Source organism: Myotis daubentonii, chromosome 20 (assembly GCF_963259705.1).
Source record: "Myotis daubentonii chromosome 20, mMyoDau2.1, whole genome shotgun sequence".
Lineage (NCBI taxonomy): Eukaryota > Metazoa > Chordata > Mammalia > Chiroptera > Vespertilionidae > Myotis > Myotis daubentonii.
Window position 1 is genome coordinate 10,033,474 of NC_081859.1, and position 25,331 is coordinate 10,058,804.

Below are 25,331 nucleotides of genomic sequence, written 5' to 3' on the forward strand. Positions count from 1 at the left end.
ACAACTGTCTTTTTTTTTAATCTTTATTGTTGAAAGTATTACATAGGTCCTCCTTTTTCCCCCCCATTAAACTCTCCCAGCCCGCTCCCATCCCCCCCTCACCACCCCATTGTCTGTGTCCACGGGTTATGCATATGTGCATACAAGTTCCTTGGTTGATTTCTTCCCACCCACCCTCCCCTGTCTTCCCTATGAGGCTCCACAGTCTGTTCCTGCTTCTGTGTCTTTGTGTCTATTTTTGTTCATCTATTTATCTGGTTCCTTAAACTCCACATACTAGTATGAGTAAGATCATGTGGCGACTCTCTTCTGTCTTTGTCACAGCAGAGGATTTCAATTTGTAAAAATTAAATATTTCAGGGGTAAGAGATCAACCGAAGGACTTGTATGCATGCATATAAGCATAACCAATGGACACAAGACACTGGGGGGTATGGGAGGCTAGGGGAAGGTCAAGGGGAGAAAAAAAAAGACATATGTAATACTCTTTGTAATACTTTAAGCAATAAAACAAAATTTAAAAAAAATAAAAAAAGGAGAGGGAACTGGTTAAATAAATTATGGTGCACCAACAGAATGCAAAGCCACAAAAAGGAAATGGAGAAAAAAAATTAAATATTTCAGTGATGACATTGAAAAACATTAACGATTCCAGATGCCGTGTACTGTGGATCCCAAATCTCAGATTCTATTCAATCATGCAGTCCGCTTGTGGAAATAGCTTTCTTGCTTCATGTTACACAGCTTCCCCTGCAAGCACACCACGGTCATGTGTCTCCCGTGTATCCATAGTGGACAACAGCAAACAGAATCGAAGCTGAAAACCGGGGCCACTGCTTCTCTGGCAGCCACGCAGACGTGAACATTGCGCGTCATTTGCTATTGAGGACCTAGACACGTAAAAGCTGATGTGGCGATGGAGACCAAGAAATACGGTGGGACCCGTCCATTAATCAAGGTCACATAACTCTCTTTTGAGAATCCATTGTGCCCAGAAGCTACAAGAGATGAAAAGAAGGAAGAAGAAAATTAAGGACGCCTCTCTGGGCCTGGTGGCGCCCTTAGAGCAAATAAGGAGAGAGACAAATGACAATATAATAAGCAGTTACTTAGTCATGCATAGGCATCGATTGTACTCATTAATACTTAAAGGAACCTAAGAGGACCTTAACTCATGGCCCCGATTCCAAGCCCAGCTGTTCCCCCCCCTCCCGCTGCCCCCACCAATCCACAAACCAGGGATGGAGCGAGCACGGTTCATGATTCTCAGTCCTGCTGTCAGCGAAGATGAATGTGACCTCACCCTGCAGCTCCTGGATGGTTCCTAAGACCTTTCTGTCCTCTTGGCAGCGTTTGAGCTGATGATCGGCCAGGGCATGACTAGCTTTGTGGCTAGGCCTCCCAGGAGATGTGTCGTTATTGTTTTCCTAATCAGACTCGCACTCCCTTAAGGACAGGAGTTCCCACCGGCGGTCCCAGAGCCCAGAAGGAACGTTTTAGCAAACGGGTCATGGGTTTCCTCCATCCCCCATCTCTTGCTCTGAACTCTTCTCCATGGGTCATGTCACAGCGCCTCTCCTTCAGGAGGAAGGGGAGGGGAGGAATCCGGGCCAAGCACAGGCAGATTTGCTCACTGAGAAGCAAAATGGCTGGTTCACATTTGGTAGAACAGTCAAGATTTGAGATGAAACCATTGGGAAAGTGATAAGACGTTATGATTTGAAGTGCACATCCTTCCATTAAAAGCCAGCCAAGGAGTTAAGGAATTCCACCAGTTGGACATCACATCGGGGTTCTTAGCCCAGGAGGCTCTCAGGGGTCATACGTAGTTGGGCTAAAGCTTGTATTAAGGATCCCCGCAGGTATTCTGAATTTAAAATAAGTGTAATAACTCATTCTTAAACATTTTACTACTAGATGCTACTTGGATTATTAAATATTCACATTACAGAATCAGAGAGTTTTAATCCATTCCGAAAAAGTTTCATTGTCTACCTCTGAAAGATAGTGGCCCTGTCTAGATAGTAAAATGACGGTATTTCCAACGGAGGTAAATGCTACTTTTTGACAAGACACAAGTAATGAATTTCATCGCACAAGTTCCCATTGGGTGATCATGATCCCGAGTTTTATTTTTGCCCCGGCAATTACTAATGTCATGGCTGGATACCCGGGCCCATTAGCGGCTGCTTCCGTGTTGTGTGTGTGTATGTGTTTAGGATGGTTATTGATCTCTTGCTGAGCTGAGATTCGGGTTTCCTGCCAGATCGCTTGATTAATGGGTTGGTTTCTATAAGTGGACTGAATGGGGATAGGAAGCACGGGCAGCCTGCTCTGCCAACCCCAAACCCGTCAAGACTCATCGCTCGTTATGAAACAGTTATCAAGGATACATGAAAAATTAATTGGGCTCAGTTTGATTCTGAAAAGAATCGGCTTTCTACTTGGCGGGCCCCCCCCCCTCCCCATTCATTCCAGATGTTGTGCGCCATCCCCCGGAGGAACTGCAGAGGGAGATGTATTAATACATTGTATTGATTAGATCAAGACCCCTGACAGTTATTTGTAGAGAGACCATCTGGCCGCTGTTCCAATTCCTTCACCAAAAACAGGACGCGACACGTTATTAATCTCCACTCTCTAAGTATAGGCAGTTGCCTTTTCTGCTAAACTGCATTTTCCCATTCCGTGGGAGACGGAGGCAGACCTGAAGGGTGCAGAAATTAAGGTTATTACACAAATGGAGCCATATGGTCCAAATATTTCAGCAAGAAAATTGCCAGGCAATAAAAATTGCTCCTGCCTTCCTAATGGTGTAAATTACACTTTAACCATGGCTCTAATGATGTCCTTCTGCCGCGCTTAACTACTGTTACATGAAGGACATTGTTTTAAAAATATAAAAAAAAAACACACAAGTCAATGCCAGCAGCGTGTTTTACAATCTGTTAGTGTGTCATTAAGAACCCTGTCAGAATTACATAAACATCATGGCAGGCAACCGGCATACAAAGGAACGCATACGAACTAGAAACCGCCTTGAAAACTCTTCTTTCTTAGCTCTGTTGTGTCAAGAACACAGTCCCCTCTCCTCTGCAGGGTTCTCAGGGAGAAGCTCTGTCCGGGTCTCGATCCTAATTCTCTTGTCCTAGGAGTGGGCCCAGGTGCACATCTTGTCCCAGGTGGGGGACAGCTAACCAGTTCTAGGCCAGATGATAGAAGTTGACCTTTTTTAAGTGTTTCTATTCTTGGGGAGAAGGGATGCCATACTCCATGGTCTCCCCTAAGAGTGACTAGTAAGTATTAAGATGATAGTTACCACTCTGTTCCTGAAGAAACCAATCCTGCTATTTGGGGACCGATATTAAAAGGAGGATTACTCCAAATAATTTTCAACTTTTGAGCATAACAGTAAAGATGGTTGCTTTTTCAGGAAGTTGGTAATTTTTCATGTTTGTGCACCTATTAGACCAAAACATCTTGATATTTTTTAAAAAATATATCTGTACAGGTTATCAGACCATGATGTTTACTCTCTAAAACTGCATGATCCTGCCAACCTTCTGGCCCTCCAAGGTGTTCCAGAGGTGACGCTGCCCGGGGCCCCCTCACCAGCATCCAGAAATGGAGCGCTGACCCCAGCCAAGGGGGTGAGGACACACCTTGTGATGCTCCAGAGCCACTTAGAGAACTGGGGGGATGTGCCATCCGCCCCCCTCCTGACATCGCCTATGACTTCACTCTACAACAGACCTCTGTGGTCATCTTCTCTTACCTAACCCTGTGTAATATTCGGTTTACAAGAAACTTTATAACTAAAACCAGCTTTCTCAATAGTGTGGTGGCCCTGCCGGCATGGCTCCACGCTTGAGAGTCAACCTATGAACCAGGAGATCACGGTTCAATACCCGGTCCGGGCACATGCCTGGGTTGTGGGCTCCATCCCTAGTGTGGGGCGTGTAGGAGGCAGCCAATCAATGATCAATGATTCTCTCTCATCATCGATGTTTCTATCTCTCTCTTCCTCTCCCTTTCTTTCTGAAATCAATATATATATTTTTTTTAAATAGTGTGATATACATTAAACCATGACTGATGTTCTTCCTTCATGACCTGCCATGTTCTAGAAAGACAATAATTAGCACATTTCGATTGAGAAGAGGTGGGACCACAGGAAACCCCATCTGCGTGTCCTTTCTGCCCAGAAGTACCTGGTCCTCATACCTCACGCCTCGGCATCTTTTCCTTAACGGAGCGATAATTATTTATTAGTGGGGTGTGTGCTGCTTCTACCCAGAAATTAAAGTTGTTAGGGGCACCGTGCATCCAGGTCCCCGCGGGCGGATGATCACATCTGTTAGAAATAAATCACTTTAAAAAAATCATATGAGTCTCACAGACGGTCAAGCCATGGAAGGAGGGGAGGGAGGGGCGCATACGGCGAGGAAGCGCGGTTTCAGATCCCGTGAAAGAGAGTGTGGTCAGTGTGTTGTCAGCACGTCCCAGTGACATTCAGACATCAGCTCAGTGTTTCCCCTCTTTGAACCCCAGGTGGCCAATTAGCAATGTCGGCTATTTATTCATTACAAAATAGGCAGGATAAATTGAATGGTTAGATTAGCTAATAAGAATTTTTAGCAGGGAGCAGAATAAAAAAATGCTGCATGTAGAGAGACCAAGAAGAAGAAAAAAGGTCTTTGGGGAATTCTAGAAACGGTCTGGAGGAATCTTCCTCTTAGATGTATCTGCAGTTTCAACCGGAAGCAAGGACATTATTCCATTGGGAAGACTTAGGGAGATTTTCTTCGACAGGGTTTCTTCCTGAAGCATTTTCTCTCTAATTCTCTCATTTGTGTTTCCTTAGAGTTTCTTTCCTTCTTAAGGTGGAAAGACAGTTTAAGTAACTTTCGGCAATCGGTAGTTCCATTTTGATGTGTCTAAGCCTCTTATTATAAGAAGCAATGTCATGTGTAGCCTCTCTCGTCATCAAGGCACAACCCAGCAAAGGGGAAGGCTGTGAACTTACCTGAATCTTGTAAGTGCTCATTTTTCAAATGTGAGTGAACTGAAAAAAAGATTATATAATGGCCTGTCTATACAATTAAAATTCCGTGAAAATATGTGTAGTACACAGATTAACTTGAGCATTTATTTGCGTTTTGTGGCCAAAGATTATATGCTTCTATCAATGTGACATTTATTCTGATAAGTCATGGTTTTTTTCTGTCATTGCAATATGTCCCTCATAAGAACAGCTAGAAGACAGCGAGGGTTTGAGGGTTTTTTAATGGATGTAGTGTTGACTCATTTGCGTGACTGGAGGATCTGTAGACGCTGTTGGAGGCTTTCAGAAATAACAGATTCTGAACTCTCACTTTGAAAGGTCCAAAGAGATAGTGTTGATTCTCTTGGTTTTCTAATTATCAATAACTAGTAATTCTCGTTATTCAGGGTCTGCCTCCAGTAGCATCTAAAAGAAATGACTCAACTCAGTACACCTTTGAACACCAAAGATATCCTTTTAAAAATCAATGTTTCAGTAGTGATCGTTTCTGAAGGAAATGGCTTCAGTCACAGTGGGTGTGGTCTGAGAATTTTCACTTTTGAGCCCTTAAGCTAAGGGCTCCATTCAGAAAGGTCTGACCCCAGTCTTTCCATGAGGAGAGCGCCCTCTGCTGGATCTGTGTATATACCACATGTCTGCTTAGTCCCAGAAGCCCTCTGGGCACTGTCCCAGCCAGTGAGCAGTGAGGATGCAACCTCAGCCAAAGTTTCTGGAAAATCCTTGCCTCTTCCCGGGCTGGGCTGATTGCAAGTGTGGAGGCGGCCATCGCTCACTGCAGTTTTCTTTTTACTGCTGGATTATTGCACCCTGCTGGGGGATACATCTGAGCGTGTCAGTGGCCTGCTTTGAAAATGCCCAGATGGTGGCTACGTGCTCGGGTTGGAATGGGGCCGCCCTCATCTTTCATGCTCCGGAGTCTGCCTAGTTATCAGAGAGACACGAGACAAGGAAAATCCTCCCATTTTTCAGCCCCTCTTCATCTGTTTCCAGTCACCCACAGTGAATGATGCACTTGCACGATTGTTAAGAAGACAGTCACCATGATAACTGAGCGTCACTCCCCAGACTGGGGAGGCCTTGCGCCCGCAACTCCCTCGCGCTCCCCTCCCAGCACAGGATCTTCTCGCAGTAACTGATCACTTGCAATCTTGGAAGTAACAGGGGACAAGAGGCCGTGTAAATGTTTTACACCTTGCCAGCGCCACTTCGATTTGCATTGGTCTTCTTCATTCTAAGATTTTAAGGTTAATCGAGAATTGAAATCAAATCATTCAACCTGAGAAATAGCAAAAAGAACTACTAAACACACGTAGCAGTGTGACTGGTTAAAATAGCCCATGTGCGTAACGGGTTTCGTATGGTTTTGTGACAGGCACATCTTAAGGGCTTTTGTCTCCAACTATGTTCTTCATTGTCACCCAGGCTATGACCATTGGTGTCATTTTTATCAATAATAGCCATCACCTCTCACTGGGAAATTAGTAAGGGGATGAAATTTATTTTTCACAAATTATCTTTAAGCATTGATTTCCCACCAAGTATTACTGGACGTCGTCAGGGAGTGTTATGTTGGTCAGACCTGGGAGGGGACAGGGTGTGGCCTGTTGTGACAGGAAGGGTGTTGTCTGTTCCAACAGAAAGGGTGTGGCCTGTTAGGACAGGGAGGGTGTGGCCTGTTGGGACAGGGAAGGTATGGCCTGTTGGGACAGGGAGGGTATGGCCTGTTGGGACAGGGAGGGTGTGGCCCGTTGGGACTTGAAGGGTGTGGCCTATTAGGACAGGTAGGGTGTGGCCTGTTGGGACAGGGAGGGTGTGGCTGTTGGGACTAGAAGGGTATGGCCTATTAGGACAGGGAGGGTGTGGCCTGTTGGGACAGGGAGGGTGTGGCTGTTGGTTCAGGGAGGGTGTGGCTGTTGGTTCAGGGAGGGTGTGGCTGTTGGTTCAGGGAGGGTGGGGCCTGTTGGGGCAGAGAGGGTGTGGCTGTTGGGACTGGAAGGGTGGTATTTAATGTAGGGAGGTCAGGGAAGGTCTCACAAGAAGGTGACCCTGGAGCAGAAATTTGAAGGAGAGACATTTGAGAGAAAACAGTTCGGGAACGGAGACGTATAATCTGATTCTGGGCTTCACGAGTCTTCCAGGCCCCATCAACATGTATGCTGACCTTCAGCTTCTCATTCTGAAGGTCATGGCCAGCCACCAGCACCCCTTTGACAGAGAAATGCTCTATTGCTGGGCCATGTCAGACTCAGCCATCAGATGAATGTGTAGCATAGACATTCTCCCAGCTTTTAAGTCTGTTCTTTGGGTCTGTAACCTTCACATACTAGTAAATAAACCCTCCTTGAATGCAAGTCCATCCCCTGGCTATCTAACATCATTCATTTCTTCCCAAATAATCTTCCAAAATGTCCCCATGTTCTAGGTAAACCAGAATAGGACTCATTCATTACAAAATAGAGACACATTTTCTGGTTACCCTATCCAACTCCAAGCCCCAAGAGCTCTTGATAATGTCCCCAATCTTTCTCTAGTTTTGTCATAATTCAGTTTTGGCAATCTGCAACCCCAAACTTAAAACACATCATATATACAATTGTGGGCTTAATCCTCACAAAAGCCCATGAAAAAGATACTATTATGAACCAACTAGAGGCCCAGTGCATGAAATTCATGCACAGGTAGGGCCCCTAGTGGCTGCCGGCCAGGGGTGACTCCCTTTCCCCGGCCACCTGCCGCAGCTGCCAGCCTCAACCCCTGGTTGAACTCCTGGTTGAACTTCCGGTCAAGGGGACAATTTGCATATTAGGCTTTTATTATATAGGATACTCAGAAATTCGCCTAAGGTCTCTCTCATCTGAGTGACAGAGGTAAAACTTGAACTCGGGTCTCCTGATTCTCAGTTGTTTGCTTTTTTTAAAAAAAAATGATTTTGAGAGAGGAAGGGAGAGGGAGAGAAACATTGATGTGAGAGCAGAACATTGATTGGCTGCCTCCTGCATGCGCCCTACTGGGGATCTAGCCCACAGCTTGGGCATGTGCCCTGACCAGGAATCAAACCAGCAACCTTTTGGTGCACAGGAGGACACCCAACCAACTAAGCCACACCAGCAAGGGCATCAATGGATCGCTTTTTGATTAAAGCATCTGGAATCTCAAAGGTTTGCCTCATTCCCCAGACATGAAGTCACAGGGCTTCTCTCACACATAAGAGAGATCATTATTGGCTAAAATAAGCCTAGAAAAATAATAGATTGTAGAACAATTGTAATAATGCATTCAAAATGCCAAACTCACAGCACACTTTCTATCCTCCGCGAGAAACTACTTTTTTCCAGTTTTGTCCAAATGTCTAATAGAAATGATTATGCAGGATTGAAAACAGGCTTTGATGTGCCTACATGAAAATAAGAACCACAACTTTGTTCTGGCTCTCAGAACAAATAAAAGGTGTTTTTATTTTTAATTAAGTATGCTTAGCGTAAGAACATTGTCTCTTAAGGTGTAATGACTAAACAACCGCCATCATTTCCTTTTGTTTATTCATTTAGAATGCAAATAAAAGCAGATAATCAATAGATCATAATCTAAAACTAGAGGATTTACAAGTTAATAAGCTTGAGTCAATAAATATTCCATAGCGAAGCCCTCACTGCTGAACCTGACATAATTTGCTTTGCACTAAGCTGGTTGACTTAATGCTTTAATTTAATTCTAATATTAACTAAAAAATCCAAAGAAAAGGGGAAATTTTAAATCCTGTTCTATTAAAATGTTTTTGAAGCAACAACTCAATATCATATCACAACTGCTATGCGCGCCACCAATATCGACATCTACTCACACCGCCTGTGTTCTGATTGGTCGTTAACCTCTTTGGAGCCTGATCCAAGTGCATGGTGGGAGCTTTTCAGGGGTCTTTCTCATTCAGTTCATGTTCAGTTATGATATTATTCTAACATCATAGATTGAGTTTGCTATCTAGCACACTTACCTGTTTTTCTCAAACACAATTTAATCGTCTGTTACACATTTAATTAAAAGCAGTAACAGAAAGCTTCTCTGGTCAAACTCTGGTCTGGGGCCTCTTTAAAATAGGGGGCTGATTCGGGTCTTTGTTTCATTTTATTTTAAAGCTGAGCAATCTATTACTGAGAACATTGGTTAATTTTTTCTATTTTTCTAGAATTTTCCATTCTATGTTTTTATATTTATTGTCATAAAACTCTTCACATTTCCCTGCTTCCAAGGGAAACTTGCATTCTGTCCAGGGCCCCGTCTACATTCTTTTCTAGACACTTCTCAGGCTCATTTCATACTCTCTCCTCAGACTCACTCCGCACTCTCTTCTTCACCCCACTCCTTTATTTTAAATCCTGTCTGACTTCACCGACAGCACCAGTGTTTGTTGAGCACTTACTCAGTACCAGGCATGATTAGAGACACTTGGGATGCAGCCAAGAATGAAACAGACACAGGTCCCCTCCCCTCCCAGTGGAACTTACATTCTGATAAAGAGAGATAGACAATCCATAATCATCATGATAACCACATAGAGTCTATCATCTGTTGGAAATGACGGATGAGGACTTTGGAAAAGAAAAAAATCTAGAGCAAGGTAAAGGAGTGTCCAAATGGGAGGAAGAAGAGGAGAGTGGGCAGTTGCAGTTAAATAGGAATCAGTGGGGAGATGAACTAACGTTACCTTTGCAGGCTTGTGGCTAACGTGAGTCACCGGGACAAATAAGCCAGTCAGAGAAAGATAAGTATCACGTGGTCTCACTCATAGGTGGACTCTAAGGAACAAAATAAATTGATGAGCAAACTAGATTCAAAGACATAGAAGCATGGAACAGACTGTGGGATCTCAGAGAGAAGGCGGGGTGAGGGAGAGGTGTGAGGGAGGAGAGATTAACGGGAATTTATATGCATACCAGAGGCCCGATGCATGAAATTCCTGCATGGGTAGAGTCCCCAGGCCTGGCCAGAAATCAATGCTGATCTGCAGGGCAACCATCGGGGTGATTGGCGGGGGGCGGGGGGCACTGTGGGCTGAGTGCAGCTCCTGTGTGGAGTGTCTGCCCCCTGGTGGTCAATGCGCATCATAGTGACCGGTCATCCCACCGGTCGTTCTGCCATTTGATCAATTTGCATATTAGGCTTTTATTATATAGTTTATGCATAGCCCAAGGACACAGACAACAGTGTGGTGAAGGCTTGGGAGGGGCGAGAGCAGGATGGAGGGGATCCATGGGAAAACAACAACAACAACAAAACCACAAAGCGGACATATGTGATACTTTCAACAATAAAGACAAATTTTTAAAAAATTTAAAAAGTGAGTTAAAGGGAGAAGAAACAGCCAGCCCAGGGCCCTCAATAAAGATGTTTAATCAAGGATTGCGTAAATACAAGACTGAGACTGGAATGAAATTCACTTAAATGTAGTTTAGTACAGTCTCCCTAGTGTTGCCATAAAATACATGGCCAGAGAGGACCTGCTGGGCCACACAGTTTGCACATGCTTCATTTTAATAGAGTGGAAGTACCGCTTTTTAATATTTAGTGTGACTGGTCTGCCACTTTAACATTTAATTATCACAAATTTAATTTTTTTCTTCTCCATTGAAAAATGGGTCATTTTGTAGCCTTCCTTTTTTAATTTTTTAACCCAGTGTTTTTACTGTAGCTGAGGCATCATCATTCATTTTACAAGGACTTGAGCTTTTGCTTTGTAGATTAAATTGATACAGCCCATTTGTCTATAAAGAAAATGCCTGTGAATTATCTTCTTTTTGCATTGACCCTCCCCCCATTATATAATCACTGATGTTATCCAATGAGAGAAAAAACTAACTCCCCTTTTCACATATCACTCTTCTTTTATGAATGCAGATGTTTGTGAGGGTAAAGTACACACAGAATTCACATGTGAATACTTCATACCGGACGTCTGAAGTTTGAAATTTACAAATGTTATGAGCACTGGCCTCTGACTAGTCAACTGTCATTACTCAAAGGGAGGGTATGCTCTTATGTTTTCTTGAAATGTTTTCAATGAAGCCCCGTGACATGAGTTAGAACCCTGAGCTGGGAATGCTTTCTCACCCTGTGTGCCTTTTGAATGATCTTCATTCTGTTTCGCCAATAGTATCCCTGACCTTTCCCAGCTGCCTGGTGGCTGTTGGATGGGCAGGAGGGACTGCGGCAAGGGCGTTGGTGACTCCACACACACACGTCCCATGACCAGGAAAAAACATGGACCAGGTACATGAGATTGTGATAGCGGGTCAGGACGGAGGACGTGTAATTGGCTTAAATTCAGTTTAGTTGTCATAATCCCCACTTCGACTGGTTTCAAAAGACAAACGCTTGTGTCTAAAGAGTAATTACAAATTTTGAAATCGAGCAAACATTCAAAGATATTTTATATCTAAGTAAAGAGTCTTCTGCTACCTTCTGTATATGGCAGTCTACACTTATTGGCTGAATAACACACCAATGAATGAATGAATGAATGAATGAATGAATGAATGAATGAATGAATTGTTGGCAGATTTTTGTTTTGTCAGTCACTGGCCACGACCTGTACCACAATAAGGCAAAATTGTTAAGTTCTTCCATTATTCCTTCAAATTGCATTGGAGAGCTCTTTATACATAATTAGTCCTTGAAATTATTGCCTAACGTTACTGCTTTTTAACAAACGTAGCCCAGAAACTCGAGGGTAAAATGCACAGCCCTTTCCCATCTCTTTCCAGCCTTGACCCCCACTCTTCCTCTGCACCCACAACACGTCAGCTCCATTCAGCTCCCAGCTCTTTCTTCTCTTCTTCCTTCCAACCCCTCACATAGTTTTATCCACTCAAACCCTACATCTTCCTAATCAGATGCCACCTCCCAATGACGTCGTCCCCTGCCTCTCCCTTCCCCATCAGAAGTAGCCCTCCTTATTTTCCCAGCACTCGGTTAGTGATAGCACTGACCACACTCCAGATTGTGTGTATCTGTATTCATAGGTTAGCATTTATGACTGTAGATTATAAAGTCCTCTAAAAGTCAGGAGCCTGGTACCCATCTTATATCTATCACAGCAACGTTCCAGAATGTGGTACAAGCCAGATGCTCGAGTCTGTGTAAGCTATTCAGTGCAGCTGTTGACCAACAATCCTGCATGTTTCACTGACCATCTTGCCAGCGGCCCTGCCACTTAGCAATGCCACCTCGCACGCATACAGGGTTTATGCACCTACGACCATAAACCATGAACCTAAAGGATATTTTTTTCTACCTTTCTGGTTAGTTGTTCTTTGATTCCGGAACAACACTACATGTATGTGTGCCATCAAAAAATGTGTCTTTGTCCCACCAGCCAGGAGGTATGTGGGCAGAGATGACCATTCTATATAATAAAGAGCTAATATGCTAATTAGAGTGCACGGCAGAATAACTTTCCGGACAACCTTCCAGAATGACCAGGGGGCAGGGCTGCAAGGCAGCTGGGGCTGCTATGGGCCAAGGCATCCGGGGCTGCGGGGTCCGAGCCCCTTGCATGAATTTCATGCATTGGGCCTCTAGTCTATATACATAAAAGGCTAATATGCAAAGTGTCCCCTCGGAAGTTCAGGAGACGAGGAGTTCTATCTCTCGCTATGATGTGCGCAGGGGGCGGTGCAGAACAAAGGAAGGCCCTGGTCAGCAGCCGGGGAAGGAAGGCCCCAGCCAGCAGCCAGAAGGCCCCGATGGGCCCTTATTGCTGGCCATAGGCCCTTGCTACATGTGCACGAATTTTGTGCACTGGGCCTCTAGTGGTAAAATTAGTGTGCATGTGACATCAGTGGATGCCTCCTGCTTCTGTTAACATTTTGCAGACTTGGAGGTCTCATATGTAGGTAACCATAATAAGGGTTCAATGTTGATATTTGGCTTCGAGTAATAAGGAGATCACTTCCATATCAAGATGAATTTCATTTTTACAAAATGAGTAAATATGATACACAAATGTTGACCAACCCTTGGGGAACTCAAACATTAACTTTATGACTAGAAAGACAAATAGCCCTATAGAACTCAGGCCTCAGATTATCTTGCTTTCATGAATCATAGGAATATTTTCTGTGGTTTGTCAGGATAAAGATGTACATAATAAGTCAGCCAGGGCACTTGACATACTCTGCACCAGGCATGATGTTTAGGTAATGGTAAAGGGGATCTCTCCCTACTTCTCATGCTTGATTTTTAATCTACACTGGAAACCTGTCCACAACCATTCTTCTATTTTATAATGACAAGGTAAACTATGACATATGATAAAACCAAGCTATTCCACTAAAATAGACAGAAGTTAATATATTTAAACCGAGATTCCTTTCAAGTTCCCCCTGTGCAAAAAAAAAGAGGACATTGGCATTCACTGTAACTAAGGAGGGGAAGGATTTAAGAGTCAAAAGTCAGTCATTTTCAAGTGAAAAGGGGCAAAGACAGAAGAAAACCCATCAAGCTGACGATCCGTGAAGTTGCTGGTGACCAGGAAGAGGAACCCTTTGCCAGGGTAGCAAGCACCCAGGATGCTCTGCAGATGAGCTCATCAGGGCCCGTGCATCACTGTTCGGGTTCAGGGCAGGAGAGAAGCAGGTGGGAAGACGCCTGGGGGCCACGGTAAGCGGGCTCAGTGAACACGCACCACGAAGACCGGAGGGAGAGCCCTGCAGACTGCTGGCTCATCAGATCGATAGCCTCAGAGATGACTAAGTTCGGTTGCTTTATGCAGTTTAAACATTTGTGCAGGAAGTCTCCCCACGCAGCCCTTTATTGACAGCTACGGATCAATGGTAATTTTTGATCATTTTCAACCTACATAAACCTATTGACCCCGTGGACACCTTCGGGGCACTTCAAGTCGTCAAAAATAATCAGAGGAGGTGGTGTAAAATTGTCAGCCTGCTGAAGGCGCCTAGTGGTGCCGTGTGCCCCCAGCAGCCAAGTGGGGAGGTTCAGGTGTGGTTCTAATCGCCAGCAGAGCCGCGCCTGGCAGTGTGGTCCAGGGCATCCTGCCTGTGTGCCTTATGAAAGGATGATCCCGTTTGTCTCCAGACCCTGACCCTTATGCATATGAGTTGAAAAGGGGAAAAAAGGGCCACATCTCATTGGAAATATTGGGTTGTGGAGAAAGGATTATTTCTATGTTCCTTGGTTGAGTCAGTCTTTTATTCTGCTGCCTAACAGAATGAGGTAATACACGTCTAGAATAAAAAAGATGAATATTGTGTAACGTGGACATGAGGAGGAAAAAGAAAAGGGAAGCCCACAGGTCAGGGATAACATGGAGGTGGGGGGAGGGAGAGAGGGACAGAGGTAAGGAGGAAGGGAGGAAGGATAAGAGAGATCTATTTCTACCAAAAGCATCCATCAGGAGGATAGAAGAGAGAGGGAGAAGAGCAAGCAAAATGATGACAAAGAATGCATATTAAACTAAGACAATCTCTATATGGGAAGAAAGAACGGCAGAACAGAAGAGAGAAAAGCCCTTGCTCAGTGGTTAGAATGATGGCCTGAGGACCAAAGGGTCTGGGTTAGATTCCCACTCAAAGGCATGTACCTGGGTTGCAGGCCGGATCTGGCCCGGGTCAGGGCATATGCAGGAGGCAATCGATCCTTATCTCTCTCTCTCCCTCGCTTCCACTCTCTCTAAAAAGCAAAGGGAAAAAATATCCTCAGGTGAGGATTAACAACAAAAGTAAATACATAAAGAAGAGAGAAAAGCAGTCAAATGATTTTGATGATGACTTTGGCAGGTCATTGCTACAGAATGCTCCGTTTCCAAAGGAAGGAATTAAATCCAAAGCATGAAAGATTGGCAGCGCTCAAGCAAATTTCTCAATTGTAAGAAAAATAACACGTAACTGAACAAACAAGACACAGCCCCATCCACAGTGAACTTTGCCCAGACTTTCCAGCAGGGATCTCAGATGGTGAACTTAGATGTTGGAAATCTACTCAAGGAGAAAATAACATAAATTATTTCCTAAAATGTCAAAGAATAAGTTGGTAAGGGTGGTTTTGCTATTTTAAACTTTTCATTTTATTTTCATCTGGCCTTTGCTAAACATTGACAAAAAGCAAAGCTGTTTTTGAGATTTATTCAAGGTGTGTGTGTGTGTGTGTGTGTGTGTGTGTGTGTGTGTGTGCGCGCGTGCGCGCATTGCTCTTCAGAAATAACACATTAACTTCATATGGGAACTTGTCCTCAGTCTAAACTTATGACATCAAAATTCTCCTTTCCATTTCCAATGTGTGGTCATTTTTCTTTTATTTTTTTAAAGAAGTAACCAAATTAAGCAAAACAGCTGTTGTGACCCCCTTCTGCGCCAGGCGGGCACAAACTTCCACTTAAGGTCTGCAGGCATCATTTCTCCCTCGGACGAGGAAGGTTTGGAGGGCAGGGCGTTCCAAATACTCCTGCTCTCAAGGATCTGAGCTATACACCTGTGTGCGTTAAAGGGGCCTAGAAGGAAACCAGTTGTGTTATTTCTGCAGTGGTTGCCTGGCGTGTGTTGTGTGGCTGAATGCCGGTGTTGATCACCAAGTACTCGTGCTACCAGAAGTGTTTGCGAGTATTGCCATCTAGGGGCCGGATGGGACTCTCGGCTCAGAAATAAACTGTAATTGAGCAGGTGCCGCAATTGACAATATACATATGTTTTTTGCTTTCCAACCCACACGCTTTTCATGCTTCTGATGACAAAAGCTCTCTCTAAACGTCCCCCGACAGGCTACCTGTGTTGTAGGTAATCTGTGAGAGGTGATTGCTATTTGCTTCAGAGCTATGCTTCGTCTGGCCCCGAGTCCTGGATATTCTGAACAAAGAAGTTTCCTTTTCTGCATTATTAATCTTGCCCGTGTTTGCCCTATTTCCACCAAAAAGGAATCGTTTATCAGAAAAGAGTGTTTTGTAACCGGGACTTGTAGCATCCTCAGATTTAATATTCATTGTGGCCATTCCATCCCTGTGCGGTATTTATCTAAAAAACCAATCCGATGTTGTGGAGAAATCAGTTTTAAATATTTATGGGCCGAACTTTTAATATTTTAAAAAAGAGAAATTAGTATTTCTGGAAAATTTGTTTCAGAGTCTGGTCGCTTAGCAAATGTTTAAATATTAAAAGATTTCAGGAGGTTAGCATGTAAATACCGTAATGGTACTTACGGAAACAGGAAAATTGACTTAACTAGTTTTTAATAAGGAAAAGAAATGATATTCTCTCTGCTTGTGAAGAAACATTAGCACAGTTGAAACTTGTAACCAAGAATGTGAGGAAATGGTGTCAAAAATTATTTCGATGGTATATTTTGGTTTTGTTTACCAGTGTGTAATTTTTTTTTTTTTGAAAAATGGTTCCATTTGATTTTGCCACCTTGTTTTAGATTTTAATCATTATGCTATTTGGATGCCTCCCCATTAGAGAGAATTTCCATATACAAAACTTTGATGCCTTCTGGTACCTACTCTCAGAAATAACTCCCTCTTCTCTATCTCACCTCCCTCTTGCCATGCCCACCAAGAAAAGTGGACAATTGTCGCATTTAAACATCCAATAGACCAAGGTGACCTCACACACCATGAAGTATTAACATCCCATTAAACCAGTCAGAGCTTCCTCGGGGTTACTCACACCCAGTGGATGTAGTACAGGACAGGAAGTATGTATTTGTGTGTGTGTGCACGTGTGTGTGTGTGTGTGTGTGTGTTTACACACATTACTGGTCCACTTGCAGACATAATTCCTATCTGTAAACACACATATCCATCCAGCCCAGATGTAGAAAAAGCATTCTGGGCTCTTTCAAAACATTAAGATTCTAAGCTCCAGTTAAGTTATGCAAAATACGTTAAATATTGCTCTCCGAGCAGAAACAGAACACACACAAAAACTCATTCTTGCGTTCTTTCATTTTATTTTAAGTCAACAAAATCCAAATTCTCAAAGCCTAGCTTATAGTTACTTGGGGTACGTTTCATAGTTTCGGTTATGGTGTTGTTAACAAATGCTGATATTTTCACATTTGTGTTAACGGTAGACTTCTGTATGGGTCTGTGCATTTAATAGTCCAGTTGGCTTGTCGTTTTCTTGGGTTTGCTTTATTGGAAGATATAAATATGCACCAAAAGAATGAGAAAAGGAGATGGGGGAGGTGGGCAGTCGTTTGTATAAACAAGCAGCTGGGGAGCTGGGGAGAGAGGATTAGGTTGTTCAGGTTAAGTCTCCACACATTCCATTGTGAGCCGGTGATCTCTAAGGCATCATAGAATTTTTTCTTTAGATTCTGTGTCACATCCCATGGGTTGTAACCTCTGAAAAGGCAAGGATCCTCTCTGATCCACACTTTGTATGTGTCTGAAATCACACAACCAGGGAGTCAAGAACAAGATAAAAACTTGGCTGGTGTTGCTCAGTGGTTAAGCATCAACCCAGGAACCAAGAGGTCACAGGTTTGATTCCTGGCCAGGGCACGTGCCCAGGGTTGCAGGCTCAATCCCCAGAAGGGGCCAAGCAGGAGGCAGCCGATCAGGGTTGTTTCTCTCTTAAAGATGTTTCTCCTCTCTCCCTCTCCCTTCCCCTCTCTCTAATATCAATAAAAACATACATTTTTTTAAAAGAGTAAGAAAAACATCCCTTTGTTTTCTTAATAATTCAAACTTCTACTGTGGTATTTGTCTGCCATCACCAATGTGTCTGATTGAATGACTTCCCAGCTGTCCTTAGCTATTTGTAAGAGCAAAGCCACCTGTCCATTTTCTTACAGGGAACAAGCCATCAGGCCCACCTGTTCGGGTTAGAACCCTTCACAACGTATCACGTTGGTGTCGTGGCCGCCAACGAGGCAGGAGAGGTGTCCAGCCCCTGGACCGTGATCCAGACCCCGGAATCTTCCCCGAGTGGACTGAGCAACTTCACGGTGGAGCAGAGGGAGGGCGGCCGGGCCTTGCTGCTGCGGTGGTCGGAGCCCTTGCGGGCCAACGGCGTGATTCAGGTAACACCTCAAAGATGGAACCAGCCTTCAGGCTAAGCTACCTCTCATTTTCCCCAAAGAGCAGTGGGTAGTATGGGATGGAAACGTGCTCTGGGCTTGTATGAGGAGTGTTCAGATGGGTCCCCTCAGAACCAAAACAAAATACTTCTCTCCCACAGAACAATTCTTGTATGGCCTGTAAGAGAATTAATACAGTGGCGATTTCCAGCTTCTCATCATCCAAGGTGGTATCTGAATTTATGTATGAATGTATACGTGTGTGTGCCTACACACACACACACACACACACACACACACACACACACACACACACACAGAGCCCTGGGGCCCGGTACGAATGCTGAAGCACTGTAATTCCATTTCCCAGGAAATGTCGTGGGAGATGGGCATGTGGATGGGACCTACTTCACCTACTCAGGATGAGCCAGGGCACTTAGCACCTGTAAAGAGGGAATTTCAATGCTATTCCCTCCTTTTTTAAAAAAAAATATTTTTATTGATTTCAGAGAGGAAGGGAGAGGGAGAAAAACATCAATGATGAGAGAGAATCATTGATCGGCTGCACCCTGCACGCCCCTTACTGGGGATGGAGCCAGCACCCCAGGCATGTGCCCTGACCGGGAATTGAACAGCGACCTCCTGGTTCATAGGTCGGTGCTCAACCCCTGAACCACGCCGCCTAGGCTATTCCCTACCTTTTAAAAAATACAAATAGGAGGAAACCCCACAAGCACTCATGTTCTGCAGCCCATAGCTTGTAGATATATGCTTATTGAATATCCAACCTTTAAAAAAAAAGCAAAGAAAAACATTGCTTCTCTTTCTGTGGACTTTACATCATGTTCCAAAAGTTGGTATCGGACCATTCTTTCCGGATGAGGGTCACCAGGATGAGGACTAGCAGTGGGGCAGGTTAAAGGGATGAGGTAGCCGCACCAAAAAACCGAATGCCACCCGTCACCCTCCCCATGCGTCTCTTCTCGCTGCAGACCTACAGCATCTTCAGCGACGGCAGCCTGGAGTACGCGGGCCTGAGCCGCCGGTTCCTCCTCCGCCGCCTGGACCCGTCCACTGTGTACACGCTGACCCTGCAGGCCTGCACCCGGGCGGGCTGCGCCCACTCGGCGCCCCAGCCCGTGCGCACCGCCGAGGCCCCGCCCCGCTCCCAGGCGCCTCCCGCGGTCCGGTCCGTGGGCCCCACCAGCGTGGAGCTCACCTGGTCGGAGCCCGCCCACCCGAACGGGAAGATCACCCGCTACGAACTGATCCGCAGGTGCTTCGGCGGGAACCGGACAGATGCGGACGTTGTCTGCACGGAGTACACGACGGGCAGGGATGTGTTTGCCTGCAGCGACGACACCCTGCAGCCATGGACGCCGTGCGAGTATAAAATCCACGCGTGGAATTCAGCCGGCCACGCCTGCAGCCCGTGGACCGCGGTGAGGACCCCGCCGGCGCCCCCGGAAGGTCTCTCTCCCCCTGCGATCACCCTGGTGTCTGCGGGTCCCCCGACCCTGCTCATCGCCTGGCTCCCTCCCGAGCAGCCCAACGGCATCGTCCAGTCCTATCGGCTCCACAGGAGCGGGGCGCCCCGTCCTTTCAGCTTCGACGCCGTGACTTTAAATTACACGGACACGGAGCTGCTTCCCTTCTCCACCTACAGCTACGCGGTCACCGCCTGCACCAGCGCGGGCTGCGGGTCCAGCGAGCCGGCCCGCACCACCACCCCAGAGGGTGCTCCAGCGGGGGTGCGCCCTCCAGGCCTCCGGGCCATCAGTGCCACGCAGATCAATGCGTCCTGGTCACCGCCAGCGGCGCAGAATGGCAAGGTCACGTATTGGCTCAGAAGTGAGGGCCAGGAGCACCCGGCCGGGCAGGGCCTGTCCCTGCTGGTCGCCCACCTGCAGCCGTACACGCAGTACAGCTTCTCCCTCGTGGCCTGCACCCGCGGAGGCTGCACAGCTAGTGCGCCCACCTCCGCCCGGACCCTGGAGGCCCCGCCCCAGGACATGGACCCTCCAGAACTGCAAGTCACGGGCTCGGGATCCATAGAAGTCACCTGGACGCCCCCCAGAAACCCCAACGGCCAGATCAGGAGTTACGAACTTCGCAGGGACGGGGCCATCGTGTACACCGGCCTGGAAACGCGCTACCAGGACTTCACGCTCACCCCCGGGGCGGAGTACGGCTACACGGTGACTGCCAACAACAGCCAGGGGGGCGCCGTGAGTCCCCGCGTCAAAGACCGAACCAGCCCCTCGGCGCCCTCAGGGATGGGGCCTCCGACATTACAGGCCCGGGGTCCCCAGGAGGTCTCCGTGGCCTGGGACCCTCCCGTGAGGACCAACGGCCAGATCCTCAACTACACCCTCTTAGTCCGAGGGCTGCTTGAAGGAGAAACCAGGATCGTGCACATCAACGCGAGTCATCACTCGTTTGGCGCCCGGGCCCTCGCGGTAAACCAGCTGCAGCCGTTCCGCAGGTGGGTCGCTCCCCCTGGGCCTGTGAGAGCAAGTCACCGTCCTTTCTGTGGTGTGAGCCCACCATGTGTGACACCCAGCCCCCATCTGCGTAACCAGAGGAAATCAGGGAGGAGGAAAGGTGCTGGAGGGAAAAGTAGGGGTGCCCTGAAGTCGGTGGGTGTGGGAACAGAGCCCAAAGCACGCACTTGCAGCCATGGGCACCTACTGCTCACAGAAGGCCCTGTTGGGAGGGGGCAGCCCTGCTATGGAATAGACCTGTGCAGGCGCAGGAGACCAGCCACCAGACAAAACGTAATTGATTGGTTGAGTTTAACTGGACGGTGATAAGGTGTCTCCGTGATGGATAATCTGGTGTGTGGCTGGGTTACCTCTGGCCCGGAAAGGCCTCTGCGTGCTGCAAGGGAGCCTGTTGTAAAATGTCGGGGATCAGGTGGGGGGGTTATGACCAGGCAGGCCTCACCTCCACGGTGCTCCTTCGTGGCCTGGGGACACTCCTGGGGAGTCTGTGAGGCCCAGCTGCAGAGTTCGGGGAGCGCAAGGCTGCTGGAAGCTGGCTCACATTCCCCAAGTCTGCCTTCTTCTTCGCTGGGCTCAGTAATTCTGCAAATGGAAAGGGTTTGGGTGCTGGAGAGAATCCTGAACGTTTATTTATCCCACGCATGCCTGTTTAGGAAAGAATGTGCCCACCCTTTCCAGACGGGTGAGCTGCTTTATTTTGGAAAGCTAACAGGATTTCAGCTGTTCTAGAATGTCTATGAAAATATGACTTTGTAACTTCTTCTTTTTTTATTTTAGAGAGAGAGGAAGGGAGAGGGAGCAAGAGATAGAAACATTGATGAGAAACATAGTCTGCCTCCTGCACGCCCCCTACTGGGGATTGAGCTGATGACCTTTTGGTGCCCTGGAAGATGCTCAACCAACTGAGCCACAGCAGCCAGGCAACTGTGTTACTTTTTAAAAGGGTCAGCTATCAATAGGAATAAATATAAACCTACTGGCCTTTGTATCCGAAAACTCTTGGTATTTTTTATTTATTTATTTTTACTTTTATTGATTTTTTTTCTTTTTTAGAGAGGGAGGGGGAGAGAGAAGCATCAATGATGAAAGAGAATCATTGATCAGATGCCTCCTGCACGCCCCCTACAGGAGGTCGAGCCTGCAACCCAGGCACGTGCCCTGACCAGGAGTCAAACCGTAACCTCTTGGTTCCCAGGTCGACACTCAGCCACTGAGCCACAGCGCCTGGGCAACTCTTGGTTTAATAAAGATTCTTCCAAAACAAAACTCTGTTTTGCCAGTAACGGGTAATTTCTGCCTTGTGTCCTGAAGGTACGAAGCACGGATTCAAGCCTGCACCCTGCTGGGGTGCGCGTCTAGTGACTGGGCATCCGTACTGACCCCCGAGATGGCCCCTGCCATGCAGCCGCCCCCACGCCTGGAGGTGCGGATGGCTCCCAGGGGATTCCAGCCCACGGTCTCTCTCTGGTGGGCAGGACCGCTTCGGCCAAATGGACAAGTTTTATCCTATGAGTTGTACAGGAGACAAGTAGCAACTGAGTCTGGGCCATCGAACCCAGCTCTCACCTATAATGGAAGCACCAGCTCTTTTATGGATTCCGATCTCCTGCCTTTCACGGAGTATGAGTACCAGGTAAGAAACGCATATTATCAACCACTCCCACGTCCCCAGTAGGGGGTGTGCAGGAGGCAGCCAATTGGTGATTCTCTCTCATCTTTGATGTCTCTCTCTCTCTCTCTCTCTCTCTCTCTCTCTCTCTCTCTCTCTCTCCCTCTCTCCCTCCCTCCCTCCCTCTCTCCTCCTCCTCCTCCTCCTCCTCCTCCTCCTCCTCCTCCTCCTCCTCCTCTCTCCGCTCTCCTCTCTCCCTCTCTGAAATCAATCAATCAATATACTTTTTAAATAAATTAAAATATAGGTCATAGGCGCACATTGGCGCCTGCCTTTGCAAAGTGCTCACATTTTGAAAGCTGCTGAGAGAAACCTGGGCCTTAGGGAGGTTAATAATATCCTGGCTGCAGCGGGGGCCTGGGGGTGAGCCCACTCCCTAAGCAGCTGGGATTCTTACCTGCAGGGAGGGCGCTCAGTAATCCTGCGTCGTAGTCGCACTCTCCCCACGGGCTCCTGGGGACCTGCCAGGACCCCCTTCCATTGCATCAGGGCGACCGTGACTTTATCAGTTTTCCTGAAACGGGCCCCCTTGGACACGTAAGCACCCTCGCCCATGTGGGGTCCCCAAAGGCTCTGGTGCCTCATGCCTGGGGGAGGGAGGTGGGGGGCTGAGAAGTGACAGGTCAGCGTTGGGGGGGGGGAGTGATCTGGTGATTCGCTCTCGTGTGAGTCTGCCCTGCGGGCAGGTGCTGTGGGAGCCCACCCGGGACAACTGATTTCCCACAGGCCCACCCGCCCCCAAAGGGCGCCCTACACAGGAGAGGATGGAGGGAAGGGTCGAAGGGGACAAGGGGGTCTCACCGTTCCTGCCCCTCAGCGAGGCAGGTCAGCCCCTCTCCTCCTGGCCACTGCTCTTCTCGGAAAGACAGTGACGTGCCCACGTGCCCTCCATCCTCCTGGGTTGTGTCTGCATTTCTGTGATGAGCAACTTGCTTCAATGGGCTGGTTCTCCGAGGCTGCCCCCCTCGCCCCGCCCCTCTCCCACGAGTTCTCTGTGTCCCATTTAGGGAAAACTTATTGAGCCTACTTTTTGTTTGGCTTTGGACACGCATGTAATGAGGGATTAGTCTCATGGACGTATTTCTGACCAGCGTGGAGGCTGCTGTTTGGTTAGCTTCTCCGGCAAGAAGGAAGTTGCGCCCGCCCCCAGCTCCCACAGCTCCAGGTTTTAAATGATTGATATTGTCTGTCACAAGGCAGCGTATTTGTCCTAGAAGTTCAGAGCCTCCGTGCTCCCGCCTGGACTGAAGGCCATCGGACATTTCCATGAATAGAAATCTGAATTCTGCCCCTGGGCCAGGGACCACGGCATGCTTTTGCCATCACGCCTTTCATTCCAATAGGAGATCATTTCTTCTTGTGCGTGTGAGCTCCCTGGTTCACACGTGTGTGCGTCTCTCTGCTCTTTTCCTGCCTCTCCTGGCGCCCCTTAGGGCTCTGTTCCTAAGCCCCTATTGCCTGCGGTCCCTCTGGTGCCTTAAAGAGAATTGCACTTAATTACTGGGACTCGGTACGTTTCCATTCAGTTCACAATAAAAATCTAGGTCTGTATGAAGCAATCATATCTACAGGTGGAAACAAAAAGTGTTGATGCATTTTTGTAAATCGGATGCCTTCAATTGAGATCTTTAAGAAAGTGGCTAAGGCTTTCTCTTGTAAATTGATTTATCTCTCTGTCGACGGGTCTGATCGTTACCGAGATGCCTGTCAGTGTCCGGGAAGCGACACGGTTCTCTCCTTGATGCCATGTCCGTAATGGAAACTGAAAGTGAGTTTTGTTTTCTTTGAGGAGCCATTGAATTGCTCCAAGGTTAGCTGCTGCTCATACTTTTGGATGTCTGGAAAAGTTTTAATGAATAAGGCAAAGTAGAGAACACCATCCAGTCAGCAAATTTCGATGTAGAAACAATATTTCTGAAAAGCCAGGCTTCTGTTTATCCTAATCCTCGAAGTTCTAGAATGGAGGCGCCCCCCCGAGGAAGGTATACAGAGGGAAGTGGGCTGAACCCAGAATGCTGTGCAGGTTTGCTCTTGTTGATTCGTAGCAGCCGGAGTCACAGAACTGCTATTTAGTCCCACTCTCTCTTCCAACACTCTGCCAACAAATAATCCTATATAATAAAAGGGTAATATGCAAATTGACTCTAGCGGCAGAACGACCGGGAACGACTGGTCGTTATGATGCACACTGACCACCAGGGGGCAGACGCTCAATGCAGGAGCTGCCCCCTTGTGGTCAGTGCACTCTCACAGGGGGAGCGCTGCTCAGCCAGAGCCTGCTCATGGCTGGACAGCGCAGTGGCGGTGGCAAGAGCCTCTCCCATCTCCGTGGCAGCACTAAGGATGTCCGACTAACAGCTTAGGCCCACTCCTTGCCTGGGGTGGGCCATCCCCGAGAGCTCCTGGGCTGTCAGAGGGATGTCTGACTGCCAGTTTAGGCCTGATCCCCTGGGGATCCGTACTGCAAGAGGGCACAGGCCGGGTTGAGGGAGACCCCCCAAGTGCACAAATTTTCGTGCGCCAGGCCTCTAGTATATAATAACCAGTTTTACTTATCTAGTGCTTGCTATGTGCTGAGAACTGTGATAGAGTTTTACATGTATGAGCTCAGGACAGCCATTGAGATAGGGTTATTACCAATAGTGCACCTTAGAAATCAGAACACTCGAGAGGTGAGTTAACACGCCCAAGGAGACAGTGGATGAGTGGAAGAGCTCAAATTTGAACCTTGAGATCCAGGTTCCAAAGACTGTTCGCTTGAGTTCACTCCACGGTAGCTCCAAATTGCATTTGCATACAACTCTGGGGCTTTCAAAAGTCTTCATAAAATATTTATAAATTTCCTCTTTTTTACCACCCAATTCTTCATAAATGTATAGAAAATGTATTGCATGTAAATCAGAATAGTCCTATGAGGTAGGTGGCCAGTTAAACAGGTGGCTACATAGAGCTTTGCAGCAAGTTATCCCTTGACTGTAGCCCACCCGCAGGACTGTTTATGAAATAAAACGATCTTGCAGTCATGGCAGTTCAGACTCCCTGCCTTCCTGCTAGCCATGAGTCCCTC

The 25,331-nt window shown here is 47.0% G+C and overlaps 1 protein-coding gene across 1 annotated transcript in view; it reads left to right on the forward strand.

Annotated features, from left to right (window-relative positions):
* The window catches only part of USH2A (usherin), a 390,811-nt gene that overhangs the window by 347,995 nt on the left and 17,485 nt on the right, over positions 1 to 25,331 (forward strand). Inside the window, exons 61-63 of the mRNA XM_059677365.1 lie at positions 17,867 to 18,094; positions 19,084 to 20,576; positions 21,907 to 22,228. Coding sequence (XP_059533348.1) covers positions 17,867 to 18,094; positions 19,084 to 20,576; positions 21,907 to 22,228 — 2,043 coding nt within the window. The remainder of the gene's footprint in view (positions 1 to 17,866; positions 18,095 to 19,083; positions 20,577 to 21,906; positions 22,229 to 25,331) is intronic.